Below are 14,235 nucleotides of genomic sequence, written 5' to 3'. Positions count from 1 at the left end.
TTCAGATGCCAAGGTCGTTTTTTTGTGAATAACTGTGTTTCCAAGAATCTTGGTCCTTCCCTGAAGCTTTCTGTTGTAAGTCATGAGCAAAGATTTTCTGACAATATTGAAAGTCATTAGATTGCAACCCATGGAGTAACAATGAACAGAATATTTTACACATTTGAAGCTTAAATTGTGTTGTGCCCAGTCTTTGAGTCACCTGTACAACGTCTGCTGAGAAATCCATTCTATTTTGGAAGTTCTTGTGGTAGAGCAGGAGTGACCTAGTCCTGTTTTCCTCCTCCCACTAGTGAGCTAGGAACTTGCACTATTGCATGTGGGCTGTCAATTAGCATTATCTCCATTTGTTTTAGATCGAGACAGGCGGTCTGTTTCAACAATGAACCTTTCGAAACATGTTGATCCAGTCATTAACAAGCGGCTCTCCTCCTCATCTGCAACATTACTAAATTCTCCAGACAGAGGTACAGTTTTGAAGGAAAAAAGCATTAAAAGAGTAGCAAGAAAGATTTTTCTATACTGAGGTATTACTTTGCACATAAAACAAGCTTCTGAAGTCATTTTCATTTCATCTAAGTGGCAGTGGAAAGACTTCAAATGTGACAAGTAAATGGTTGAACATTTTTTCCTGTGAGAACAAAGAATTCTTGTTATTTAAAACAAGAGAACTTACCTAAACAATCCTACTTTAGCAAATAATAAAAGCAGTGCTTCTGTCAGGTTTTTAGTAAATGAGGTACAACTGTTGAAAGAATACATCACTCCATAGTGCATGCAATTGTGTGACCTTTTATTTGCATTAGACCACTTTGACATTATTTTGTTTTCCTTTCTTTTCTGGTAATAGTTCTTGAATGTCTAAGAACATGTTGCATGAAGCTTTCAAGCTTATTACAATTTTTACTTTATTACAATTTTTTTATTACCAGTTTTGGTTATCTTTATGGAAGAGGTGTGTGTGTTTCTCATATTGTCTGTTTATTGACTTTTTGTGTCCAGTTATTTCTCAAAGATTGCTTCATTTCAGTGTACATTTTTGGTGTTTACAAGTCTGAGAAATTATAAACCATCAAGCTTTTAAAAATTAACATAGTTGAATTGCTGCCTCTGTTCTGAGGACTTACAAGATTGAAGCATTGAGCTTAAAAGTTTCATAAAAGAATGTCTCTTGTGTAACTTGTGCAAAGAGCTTTATAGTAAAGTACTTGGTAGGGATTTTTTTTGTCCTCCACTGAGAATGAGTTCTGTCCCATTTCAATCCATAAAATTATTTTTAAAAACAATTTTTTTAATGGACTTCTAGTTGTGTTGTCTGGTCGATTCATTATTTGTGTGTCTGAACTAAGTTCCAAGTTTGCTTGAACATGTGTATCTGGTTGATTTGATGAGCCATGTTCATCCTAATGGGCTAACCTAGTTGTACAGCCTGGTAACTTGTGAAAAATACAGTATTGCATTAGGACATAATTTATTCCTAAACACCAGTCATTTCTTGCTCCAAATGTTGAAATCCAGTCAGTTTTAACTTTACTAGCTTTTCAGGTGTGTATATTTTTTTCAGATGGTTGCTGTTCTTTGCCAGGGGATGCTTTTTTTGAGGAAGGATCTTGGTGATGTGGGCAGGTGAACTGCAGCAGGCATTAAGTATGGAGAATAGTTTCTTATGGACTGTAACACACTGTTTTAGCTTCTGCCACCCATTTCAAATTCAGGAGAAGTTAAACTGAATACTATGCAGTCTAGTGGTAAGGAAAGAAAAGGAATATGGAAGTGATGGCCCAATGTCAAAATGCTGAGGCATTCTTTGCTTGGCATTTTTACTAAAACAGCACAGAACTCTTCAGGAGTCTCTTGTGACTTTCACAGACTCCAAGAGAGAAAGTAAATCCAAATGCTAAAAATGCTTTTTCTCATGCAAAGTCAGATACCTAAATCTAGTTGAGCCATGTATCTGGAGAAATGCCACTAGTCTCTCCAGTGGCCTCAACCTCTTGAGGGCAGGTGCTTAAAGGAAGGCTGCGACTGCCTGCTCTCCATTTCACCTTCCAGAGGGCACCCAATCACACTTTGGCTGTAATACAGACTCCTACCTGCAAAACCATGAGCTGGAGATAAGGATGATAAGCTTACCTACTAATTGGTTTATAGTTGTCAACAAGAACTTGTCATCTGTTGTGCAGCACATTTTTATCCTTTGAAGGACTATATATATATATATATATATATATATTTTTGGTGCTGCAAAAGACAAAAGTTTTCATTAACTAATTGGCTAAAAGACTGGTTAATGGCATTTCAAGTGTTGCATTGCCATATAGCTCTTTATCACAGTTGTACAATTGGGCAGCTAGAACAGGCTTCTCATTGTGCTTTTATGTAACTGTAGTTAGTGAATAGTTGAAACTGTAACAAAACATAAACACACATATTCAAGTGGAGAAAACTGCTGTTGATCACTAGATTTTGGCAATTGTGCTCTTTAAGGAGAGCTTAGAAAGGGGATAATACTTTTGATGAGGTATGAGTTACATACTTTAAGTTTCGCAAAACTTGCACCCTAGTTGTTTTCATCCCCCTCTCTGCAGTGATTTTTCTTTCAAGCAGATGATGGTCTCAATCATTGCATCATCATTTTCTGCAACCATCAGAGAATACATTCAGGGATTCCAGTATTGTTTCCTGGTGAAAGAGCAGTTTTCCCCTATCTACTCGTCACCTTATTGTGTATGTGTATAAGCAAACACCACATTTATCAATGAGAGTCTCCTTCGTGGTGCTCATCAGAAGGCCTGTTAAATCCCTGCTTCCCATCTGTTCCTACAACTAATCAACTGTTTGCTTACTTGCAAATTATTCTGTTGCTGCTAAGACAACTTTCCAGTATTCAGGTTGTATATCCTGAAGACAAATACAGATGATTGTAACCAGTTTACTTTTGCTAGCTCCCTGCAACTTTGTGTGATTTTTAGTTACAAGTTAAGTTATAAAGATCTTTAATCTGTTAAAAATAACCTGCTTATGGCTGTGGGTAAGGGTAATTGCTTGTATCAGCAACCCTACCACAAATGTGCTTCCTGTGTGAAAACAGGGCAATAAAAGCTGAGAGAGTTGGGCTTGTTCAGCCTGCAGAAGAGAAGGCTCCAGGGAGACTTTACAGCAAAAGGGTCCTCTGAGAGAGCTGGGGAAGGACGTTTTACGAGGACATGTAGTAATAGGGCCAAGAGGTAATTGATACTAGATTTGAGAAAGAAAATCTTCACTCTGAGGCTGGTGAGATAGGTTGGTGGAGACAGGTGGAACAGGTTGCCCGGAGAAGTAGTGGATGCCCAAGGTCTGGCTGGATGGGGCTTTGAGCAACCTGGTCTAATGGAAGGTGTCCCTTCCCATGAGAGGAAGGTTGGAACTAGATGGTCTTTCAGGTCCCTTCCAACCCAAACCATTCTTTTATTCTATGAAACAGCCCTCAGAATGATAGCTTAACACATGATGAGAACAAAAAATACTGCTTGCTCTTGTCTGTCAGATGGTTTTAAACACTAACTTGAAAATGTCACCCTGAGGCATTAAAAACAAGAGCAAGAAAAGAACCCCTGCCCTCATTGTCTTAAAGTTGATCTTGTTATTTTGGTATGCTCTTTGTTTGGTATTCAGTTTTGCTCCAGCGTGGTTTGGACACCAAACTGAAGCTGTTCAATGCATTTAGGTGTTACTACCCTTGTACTCGGAACTAAGTGGGTGAAAGTTTGTCTGTTCTAGGTGAATGGTGGTGCTAATCAATAAAATATGTATTGAAAGTGTCAAGTATGATGCCTTCAGGGACCTGAGCCTTTGGAAAATTCAGTATGTGCATCTAAAAGAACTCTAATCTAAACTCGTTATAGAGATTCAGGGAGACTTCACTCCAAGATCCTGGCTAAAACTATTTCGACTCTGAACCAGGCTTATTGCTTATATGGAGAAGAAAGGTTTTGTAGGACTCTCCTAGCTCACTGTTGTGCGTATCAGCTAGCTCACTCCCAAACACTGCCTCACTGCTTTAGTTAGATGCTATGGATACGTGACTGCTTCCAATAGGATACGAGCTCCCCAGAGTTAGGGCCAAAAATAATTAAGCCATACTCATCTTTAGGGTGAGGGACATGTGAGACATGGCAGGTGAGACTGGTATTCTAAATAATCAGTCTCTTAGCTGTGTCCTCTTGAGATTACTTCCTCTCTGTGGCCTCAATGAGAGGTAAGGCTTGCAGCTGCCCCACAGGGACATATTTATGTTGTGACATTTACTTATAATGTAGAGATAAACTCCAATAAATGAATGGTATATATAGTATTTATATGTTTACTGGCCTAAAACATCAGGGACTGCTTTCTGAAGTTGTGTGATCTTTATGTTAAACTACAGTAGAAGAGTTTCTCCATACTGATACACAATCATACCTGTGAGCCTCACTTTTAAACCCTGAGACCACAAAAAAGAATCTGTTGTCTTGCAACAGTAGCTTTAAACAGTGATCATACTGAGCACGGTGCCTGGAGATGAAAGGAAGCAAAGGCTTTACTGTTATTGCATCCAGTTTAATGGTAGTTCTGTGATTTCTTCATTGTTAAACTGCAAGCTTAATGATAAATGTGTGTGCTGTAATGGAGGTTCTGTAGGGTATTCTCTGTGTCTGTATGATCTGTACCATTGCAGAATGGAACCATTAATCACAAAAAGCTTTGGCAATAGTACATTGTGTAAAAGGACAGTCATGAAGAGAGCCTGCTGTGTTTGAGAGTCTTATATTTCTATAGTAATGCCCCTTATTGAGTTAGCAGAATTTAAGGCAGCAATTTGAGAAGTGCAAAACAGCACTGAGGGCAGATTAAGCAATTATATTTTCATAGGAAGAGATTGAGATCAGCCTGTCTTTTCATGGGGCTCAGCAAGGAGTAGATTAAAGAGAAATTCAGAGTTTATGTCTATTAAAAGTGATGGATCTCTTCCTTTAAAAATGCAAATGAATGTCAGGTTTATTACAGCCAGTCACTTCAATGAATGTTACAGAGATTGAGCCTTACGGATTCAAGCTGCAGTTTTGTTGCTGCAAACTCTAAACTAAGGCAAATGAATGCTAAGATGTAAGACAACGTGATTTCGCTTGCAATATCAAGGTTATTGCTATAGTGTAAGCTTGCTATAATGAACTACTTTGGGAACTACTTGAATGTTTTGGCTTGTGATGCTCATTATAAAACATTTTGTTGTATTGGAATATCAAGGAAATACCCAATTCAATACAGAAAGTAACTTATACAGTTTTTCTGATTAATTCTTCACCATGATAAATGTTTAATTAGTATTTTTTAAAAAACCCTACAAGATAAAAGGACTTACTTGACAAGCTATGTTTGCATTAGACAACACTGGGAAAAGCAAAGCAACAGTGTGATTGCAGCCAAGTCAACATGTAGTGCATTTTCAAAACAGAGCAACGATGCGAAAAGTTGATTCTTTTTACTGTTCTACACGGAAAGTGATCATTAGCAGGATCTTTGGGCAGAGAATTCATGATCAAATATATTTAATGTTTTCTGTGGCTTCACCTATTACTGACACAACTGTAGCTGCTGAGCTTGGTATTGGCAGTTGAGGTGCACTATCCTTTTGCAACACTTCAATAAAACCTCATTGACATAATTCTCTGTATAGCAGTAAGCAACCTTCTTTGGTTATTCTAGGTAGGCTGGCAAACTTTGGAAGGTGTTTAAGTGTAACTGGAAGGTTTATACATCTTTTGTGTAGGAAGAGTTTGGGACACAAACATCTCTGTTGAAGTCTATATTTAGGAGTGGCAACTGTTCTCCTAGTAGGGAAATTACCCTATCATTCCTAACGCGGAATGTGGCAGATGTGCAAAATATCTGTATTAGTTTGGTAACAATTTGCCATAATGCCACAGGCAGTAGCACAAATTAAATGTTCAGATGTACATGTTTCTATAGGAATTCTTGTGCTAAAAAGGAGTAATAATAAAATGCAAAACACTGAACTATTGTATGCTTTTGATCTCTGAAGGATAGTTTCAAGATTTTCATGGTATGCAGCAGTGAGGAAATAGTACTAATACTCCTGCAGCATGTGGTTATTTGTGAAGTGTTTGATCTGACATCTTGCTTGTATGGTGCACGTTCAGCTCGCCGTCTTCAGCTCAGTCCATGGGAGAGCAGCATCGTTAGCAGGCTCCTGACGCCCACTCACTCATTCCTGGCTCGGAGTAAAAGCACAGCTGCATTGTCTGGAGATGCAGGTAATCCTATAAAAACAGAGGCTTCATGTCTCAGACACTTATTTTTGCAGATTCCCTGCAGGATGTTGTAAAGTCGTTGATCTAATTATGAGTGTATGGTAGCATCCCAGAATGAACTTGAATATCCATGATTAGTGTGCATGACAGCATGAAAGCTCCTTTGTACAGTTGTTTGCTATGCCTCTTTCTCTTTCTCCTAACACCTCTTTCTTACTTTTGCCTCTTCATCAATGCAATAAATGAGTACAAAACATGCAGGGCAACAACATCACGATGACCATGGCTGTATAAGGAAATGCACACCTCGTTGGAAAGAGCTGATTCAGCACATCCACTGCTAAAGCTGTCAGCTGCTTGCTGCCAAAGAGTTTCAGCCCCTACCAGAGCACTTCCCACATGGAGAAAGTTAGACTTGTATGAAGATAGGCCCTGGCTACTGTGCATTTAATACATGCGAAGTTAAATGTGCAGGTTTAGTGAGGTTATAATATTTGTGAAGTTGTCTGCCTACCCCAGAACAGCTCCCTGATGGTACTTACTGAGGGAAAATTAATGTGCAGAAATGTGATGATATTACTAAGGGGTAATTGAAGGCCCAGGCAAAACTGTATTGCAAAGACAACCAGGGGATACTTGCTTATCATGTATTTTAGGCCGGTGACAGCTGCCTCTTCTTTTATCATAGGATGTTTTATAATAGGATGTTTTATAATCATCCACTGGGAACTTTACCATTACACACAGCACGTGCAACAATATATTACTGTAAGTCTAGGCAAGTCTTTCTTGTCTGATGTGGACAGGATTTTTATTCTAATTAAAGAACATAGAAGGTAAGAAGGAACAGAGATCTGCTAAGATTACTTTTAAAGAAGCTTTCACTTAAGAACTCTTGTAACTAATTAGGCTGCAGTACATTTCCACAGGGGTAGTGCTGTAGGAGCAAAAATGTGGATGATATTCTGCAAATAGTTGAATTAACAAGCACAGAATTCTTTATTGCTCTTTGAAAATGATACCTTGTAAAATTAATATTTAATGTCACCTACCAAGCAGGATATTGGAAATTCAGCTCTTCCTTAGGGAATAGTTGAGAAGATAGCATGCAAGTGATTACCTTCCTGGAGCAAGCATGAAGCTTTTTGTGACTGCTGTTGTTTATACTGAACAACAAAGTCTAAACTGAGTGGAATATTGAGAAAGGCTACAAGTAGCAGGAAAGACTGATTTGTCAGTTCAGTCTGAGGTGATTCCCTGAAATGCCTTCCCTATGCTAACTGGAACCATACCCCTCAGAAACATAATCCAGCTGCTCATTGTTTTCCAGGTATTATTCTCTAGGAGCAATAGCTTCAGCACCTTCATACAGAATGCTTCCTGGAGATTAATGATCAGGTGATAGCAATGGCTCACAGTTGTGCTCTGAGCACTCCACTCATCCCAGCCTGCCATTATTCCCTAGAAAATTACCCTGCCCTTTGGCTGCAAAAATAAATTGCAAGGTAAAAAATCCAAACTGAGTTAAATATGGATTCATGTCCTTAAATTTTAAGTGAGCTATTAGGGACATCCAGCATAAGAGTACATCTGGATCTTTTTTTAAATAAATCCTTCAATACCAAGATGTTTTTTCAATGGCTTTCAAAAAGCTCCTCTGAATAGATGTAATCCTGTTAGTACATGATTCATTGGAAGTGCTGCCTAAAGCATTGTTTGGCAACATCACAAATGAAAATGAACTGTTTGTCTTTTAATACTTGTGATGTCATCCTTGGTAGTAACTTCAGATAATTAGCATGCAGAGGGGAATTTAATCACAGAGCAGAAGCCACATAAATTTTTAAGTGGTGTAAAACATAAATTATGCTGCTGCCTCCTATCTGGTTTAGATGCCCTCAACCAAAATAAAAACATAAACAAAAATCCCTATTTTCTTTCTTCTTGCTTGTTTTTAAGTTAGTCATAATTCCTCATTAAATATAAATCTCTATAAACTCTAAGGCAAGCATTAGTGCCATTGCTGTAACACTTACATGAGACTCTTTATTCATAATGTTAATCTCTTGGTGCAGGAGAATTTGCAGCATTAGTACTGTTAAGTCTATGAGCTCTTCCTGTAACAGCAGCTGTACTTTTGTAAGACTAGAAGAATTAACTGTATGTGGAACTGCCTTCTTTCAAGTGTGCTCAGAGAGGGATATACAGGCAAGAAATATTGGTTTGTTTTGGGTTTTCTTATGAAGGAAGCAGAGGATTTACATTTCTTTGATGTGGAAAAAAAAAAAGAATAGGAAAGATACTATATAGAGCCCCTTTTTTTTCATCAAGTAACATGCTGGATAATAATTGTGCTAAGACTCAATTAAATGGCCAGAAGAGACAAACAGGAGCAGACAAATCAAACTCTGCAGTAACAATATAGTTTTTCCCAATCTTCTCCTTCAGTTAAATCAAGAGAAAGTCCAAGAACACTTTGCTGCAAGAAGTTTCCCATGCTATGTTTTGCAGTTAAAGCTCTCTTTGAAGATAAAATCAGAACACTGTATATCTGATATCTGCTATTGTCAGGTCTTTTGGTAATAATCTTTTCCCTTGTGCAAACCAACAAAAGCTACCATCCTGGTTACTCAAATAATAATTGCCAAGCTGATTTGTTGTTGCCAGCCTGCTTTTTTTTAAATGTGTAAAATAGTTTGCTGTCGAGAATGTATTTGAGTAAGTTGTTTTTCTAGCAGTATCAAGAAATATGATGAGTTAAAATAATCCTAAAAGGAAGGAATTTTAAAACCAAATCACTTGCTAAAAATTGTAGACAGCAATTTCATTTATTTCCTAGTTGAAACTGTTTTGTGTTGTTAATGGGTTTTGATCTTTGTGTGTATGTCTCCTTTAAATTTTCTTCACTTCCAATGCAATTCGTAGGCATTCTGATTTTAGTTTGATTGTTTTCTATTCTGAATGTAATTGAAACTCATTTCAATGCATATACTAAGCTAACCTGTCAGACCAGCCATTGTTTCTATTGCTTTTTCAGAACCATCAGTTGTACAAAATCTTAACAGGAAAATATTGATACTATCTACTACCCACTATCATGGCATAATTCTTAATTTTTAAAAAAGAAATTATTAGTTTACAAATGGAAAAGTGCACAAGCACCTACTGAACTTGCATCCTTACTGTATGTGTGGCCAAGCTAACGTGTCAAATGATGGTTCTGACTTGATAATTAGTGATATCTCTATGTATTAATACCTTCTTTCTTTTCTGTCTTTCTCGGTCTTTTCCGTTCCTGCTGGCTTTCCTCTGTCAATTCTCCAATGCTACTCTGTAATTAAAACTAATAAATAACAAACCCAACCAACACCGTAGTTATCCCCGTTTGTCCCCGTTCAGCATCTTGCAGCCCCCTCAGTCCTCTGTCCTACAAGGCCATGAACTGCAGGAATTCAGGAGAACGAGCAAAACTTTATGCTTCTACTGATGCTGTTGGACGTCGGAGAACAACACACCTTGCAGGGGTAAGCTTGGCACGTGTGCTTGGTGTCCCATGCCATGACCACGTGACTGCACTGCTTGTTAGGATTGGAATAGCTGCAGGGATGCTTCCTAGCCTCTGCAATGTCCTCACTCTCTCCAGTTTGTGTCATTGTTGGCTGGATTTTAACTGAAACATGCCATGTTACATGGTGGCATAGCCTGATTATGCACCAAAGAATCCATGTGGAAAACACTGATGTCTTCCAAACACCCATGTTTGCGGAGTAGATGCCTTAGCTTCTCACAGAGGCAGTCACAGTGCTTCGTTCTCAAGTGGCTTCTTTCTTGCCTTTTAAGGCCCAAGGTGGTGTTGCCACTTTTCCCTCAGAGGGGAACTTGTCTTTCCCAGCAGGCTGTTTTCACAAAGGTTCCAGAAATTGATGTTGTCTGAGACCTCTAGAAAATTCAGCTGAGCCCCTAGAATAAAGAGGGGGAATGCATGCCCTCACATGTCTCTACACACAAGTGCACAGAGTACTCTTATTTCATCTGTACTTTCTTAGAAGACCAGGCTAGTAAACTTTTCCTCATTGGGAAGGAAGAAGTTGGTTTAGGAGCATGGTTTATAAGCAAGGCTTTCCACAGGTTTCTGTTCCTTCTGAACAATTTAGCAGCAGTACTGATCTGAGCTTTCAGGAAAATCAGAAGAATGTGATACAGGTAGAACAAACTCATGTTGACTGTGCTCCAAGCCAATGGGATGCAGTCAGATCCAGTTCAAATTCATTTGCTGAACCTGAGCAGTTATATTTTTCCTGGTACTCTACAACCTGAGTTAGTTTAGAGTGCAAGAAGAGTTGAAGTCATCTCTGCAAAAGACTGTGTAAGAAGTGCTTGCACTTTTGTTCAGCCTGATGGGCAGAAGGTCAAGAGGCAGTGCTGCTGTTGGCATCCTTGTTGGAAGCAGTGTTAATCAAAGTGGCATGGGTCATAGCCAGTACTTAATCTTTCAGGCAGAGGGTAGTATACTGAAGTTTAAGCTAAGGCATAGCACTGGGATGTATCTCTAGAGAAATTTCATGGCACGTGCATTGCAGTCTCCTGGCCTATTGGTTCTTCCTCTTGAGTCTTTCTCATTACAAGTGGTTTGGGGTTTGGCTTTTTTTTTTTCTTCTGAATTAAAAAGAAGAAAGGTTGTTACTTTTTGGTGGAGGAGGTGATGTAAAAATGTTGTTAATATAAAATGAGTGAGTTAAGAGCTGCTTCCAGTAGCTTGTATGATGTGGACAATCTTTTATTCTTCTGCAAACTTCTGTATGAATTCAGCTTTTTACTTTATCGATATAAAGAAAAATTTTCTGATGCTCTGCTTTCAGTACTAATAAAGCAGATCCAATAGAGAGTTACTGCTAGCAAGCCAAAGCTCTTGTTCATTGTAATGCATTTATTCTGGCTATGTTTATTTTGATAACTCAGCACATCATGTGCTCATGAAGTTGTTTTCAGCCTTTCTTTTCCAGTTGTTAACCTGGCTTTTAGTTCAGGGGCCGAGCATTGCACAGCTTTCAGCCGATGAGGCGCTCACACTTCACGATACACCTGCTGCAGGGGTTGTGTTTAAGCCCCAGCCAAGGTGGTGAGCAGCAGCCTCTGCATTATGCTGGCTGAATGGCAGCTCAGTGCACTTTCCAGTATTCACATTCTTCAGACTCCTAGAGTCTCAGCTCATTATTCCAAAACCATGAAGTTTTTAGTCTATACTTAAATAGGGGAAGTATATAGATGCCTAAATTCTGATATGTTCCCTTAAATCAGTAGTTCTGTTATAGCTCTGGTTTGTATTGTTAGAAATGTTTCTCAACTTAGGATTTTATTTTTTAAAAGTAAAGAATGAAAAAGGAAATCACTTTCATGTATAAGAACCAATGGCAAAAATTATGTGCTGTAAAATCATCCAAGAAAAGAAAGAATAGGATAACTGGTGTACCATATTTGAGAGCTTTGATGACATCTCTGGTGTTCCCTTGTAAGCATGAACCCAAAATGTTATGCTATACAGGAAGACTGTGACCAAGTATGAGCTGAGTCATACTTGAGGGGGAGTTTGTTTTGTTTTTTCTTCGAATGAAATGCTGTGTTTATGGGAAGTAGTGGAAGGTATTCTGTGGCAATCAGCAAAGATCAAACTATAAAAGGTAATTTTTTGCCTGTGTAAAAATAAGCCTCTGCAAATTAGCCCATTGCATCTTAGGACAGTAGAGAATGATTAAGAAGGATTCTTGTTGTCAAATGTATATCTACTGACAAAGATGGTGTCAGGTTACAGGAGCTATATTAAAAAACCTGTTAAACAAGCTGTAGAAACCACTGACTCAGCACTGCTTTTTCTCAGCCCCCCAACTCCTCATTCTTAACTGAGCTTGCTTTGCTTTCTTTAGCTGTGTGAACTCTGGCTTGACTTTGTCTTTTTGTTTGCTGAGCTATAGACTGACAAAAGAGAAAAGGACCATTTGTCATCCAGCTTCTCAGCCAACTTTAAAGGAGGTCATTTTACTTCCAGCCTCAAAGCTAGATCATCAGCTCCCTCTCCAGTTTGGTAAGTCAAGTACACGCTTAGCTGGACATGAGCTATAGGCAGCTCTGATTGTTCTATTAATTAAATGTGAAACAGGGCAAACTTATTTATGATGTAGATGTTTTCTCTCTGCAAAAAAAAGGAAAGACAGTCCTGCTTATAAAAATATCTTGCTGCTACTCTGGGGAAGGAGCAAGGGCAGGAAAATACTTTCCTGGCTGAGCTCAGTACTCACACATCTGGAGAGCTGCAGAGAGGCATTTTGCATGAAAGCAAATTAGTTGTGCCAGCAGTCCTGCTTGATAGAGAAGCAGAGAAGTGGTTTTATTTTTAGCTGCTGTGGTTGTAGAAGTGACATATAGGTGGAAACCAGCATTGTCACTCTTTGATTACACAGGCATGCGTCAAAGTCGTTGCCTTTTTTGCCTGGCACACCCAAGCAGATAACTTCCCCACCTGGTTCCTCCAAAGTTTCCTCTGCTCAGACACGTCCTCCCTCTCCTGGCAACATCCGGCCCGTCAAAAAAGAGATCAAACCAGAGGGTGAGAAGAAAAGACCAGAAAAGGAGGCTGAAAAGGCCAATGAGGTGAGGACAGAAGAGAGTAAAGGACCTTCAGCAGGTGCTGGAGAACCTGCAAGTCAGGAACAGCTCACTGTCCAAGCAGAGCCAACTCAAGGTAAGGAGACATACTACTTTAAGATAAGGAATGGGTCAGAGCCTCTTATATTTTCCCTTCCCTTTCTCTGAGATGATGTAGCTTTCAGTAGTTTTCTGTCAAAGGTTAATCTGAATTCTTCACAACACTGCTGCAGATATGTGTCCATTATGAGGAAATTGTAGACAGGTTGAAGCCCTCCTGCTTCTAAGTCAAAACAACACACCTAGCTGCCTCACACAGTGGGGCTTCACAAGACTCTTCCCTGCCCTTTTGGACTGGAATTTTGTCCCCCTTATCATAACATAGCTTCTTTACAAACTGTTGAAGTAGAATAATAAAGGTCTGAAGACTTAGTGGTACCAGAAGACACCACATAAGGTAGTGTGAGCAGTGAGGATGTCCAGCTCTGCTAGACACAGTGCACTTGTGCTGATAACACTGCTAGCTTATGGATAATATTACAGGAGGACCACATCATAGGAGAGATTAGCAGAATAAAGTGGAATGCAGAAAGCAAGGAGAAGAGTAAAAAGGAATAGGGAGAATTTTTAAGGGAAAATGAGTTATTAAAAATAATTACCAAACAAACAAAAAACCCACAACAAACCGTACCAACCCTGAAAAGCAGCAATGCAGAAAAGGATGCATACAAAAAATAAAATAATGATCATAAAGTGTAGAAAGGGCAAAAGGTAAATCTGAAATGAAAAAATATATGTTTGTTCTAGCAGACATTTTAGTTCATTCTAAATATGGCATAAACTGTCTCTTGCAGATGACATAGAAAGGCCAATGTGACCACTGGGATCCACAAGTTGGGTTAGTTAGGATTCTGAACTTAAAATTCGTAGACTCCCCTGTAGTTATCTTTCAGATAACAGTTTTAAGTGTTAGTAATCTTGCATTTAACTGCAGCAGGTGTAGTTTGGGCTTGTTCTGTGAAAAAACCTCATGTGAATTGATTTATTCTCTTTTATTAAACTCTGTTACAGCAGTTCCTGTCTGATACGCAGGTCCTACCACACAAGGTGCAACCCCACAAAAAGCTAGATATTTACAATACTGAATGGATGTATCTGCTGGTCATAGGCATGTAGAGGAGATTTAATTGCCATCTTTTGCCTGCTTCCCTTTGAGGAGAAAGCTTCCTTTTAAAACTGTTTCAGGGATACTGCTGAGATAACTTTGCAAGTGTTTACAAGTTGTAGTTCCCCAGTACAAGGCACA

General features: G+C 38.9%; 1 protein-coding gene across 3 annotated transcripts in view; it reads left to right on the top strand.

Moving 5' to 3' along the window:
* MAP7 (microtubule associated protein 7) overlaps positions 1 to 14,235 on the top strand; it is a 110,332-nt gene that overhangs the window by 78,949 nt on the left and 17,148 nt on the right. For 2 of the 3 annotated variants that reach the window (XM_069010479.1, XM_069010478.1), the window contains exons 6-10: positions 357 to 467; positions 6,180 to 6,293; positions 9,690 to 9,814; positions 12,260 to 12,369; positions 12,746 to 13,026. In XM_069010479.1, coding sequence (XP_068866580.1) covers positions 357 to 467; positions 6,180 to 6,293; positions 9,690 to 9,814; positions 12,260 to 12,369; positions 12,746 to 13,026 — 741 coding nt within the window. The remainder of the gene's footprint in view (positions 1 to 356; positions 468 to 6,179; positions 6,294 to 9,689; positions 9,815 to 12,259; positions 12,370 to 12,745; positions 13,027 to 14,235) is intronic. The other variant, XM_069010481.1, reaches the window with a different exon arrangement.

The sequence above is a fragment of the Aphelocoma coerulescens genome, chromosome 3 (genome assembly GCF_041296385.1).
Source record: "Aphelocoma coerulescens isolate FSJ_1873_10779 chromosome 3, UR_Acoe_1.0, whole genome shotgun sequence".
Classification (NCBI taxonomy): domain Eukaryota; kingdom Metazoa; phylum Chordata; class Aves; order Passeriformes; family Corvidae; genus Aphelocoma; species Aphelocoma coerulescens.
This window is presented reverse-complemented; position numbering and strand designations above follow the sequence as displayed.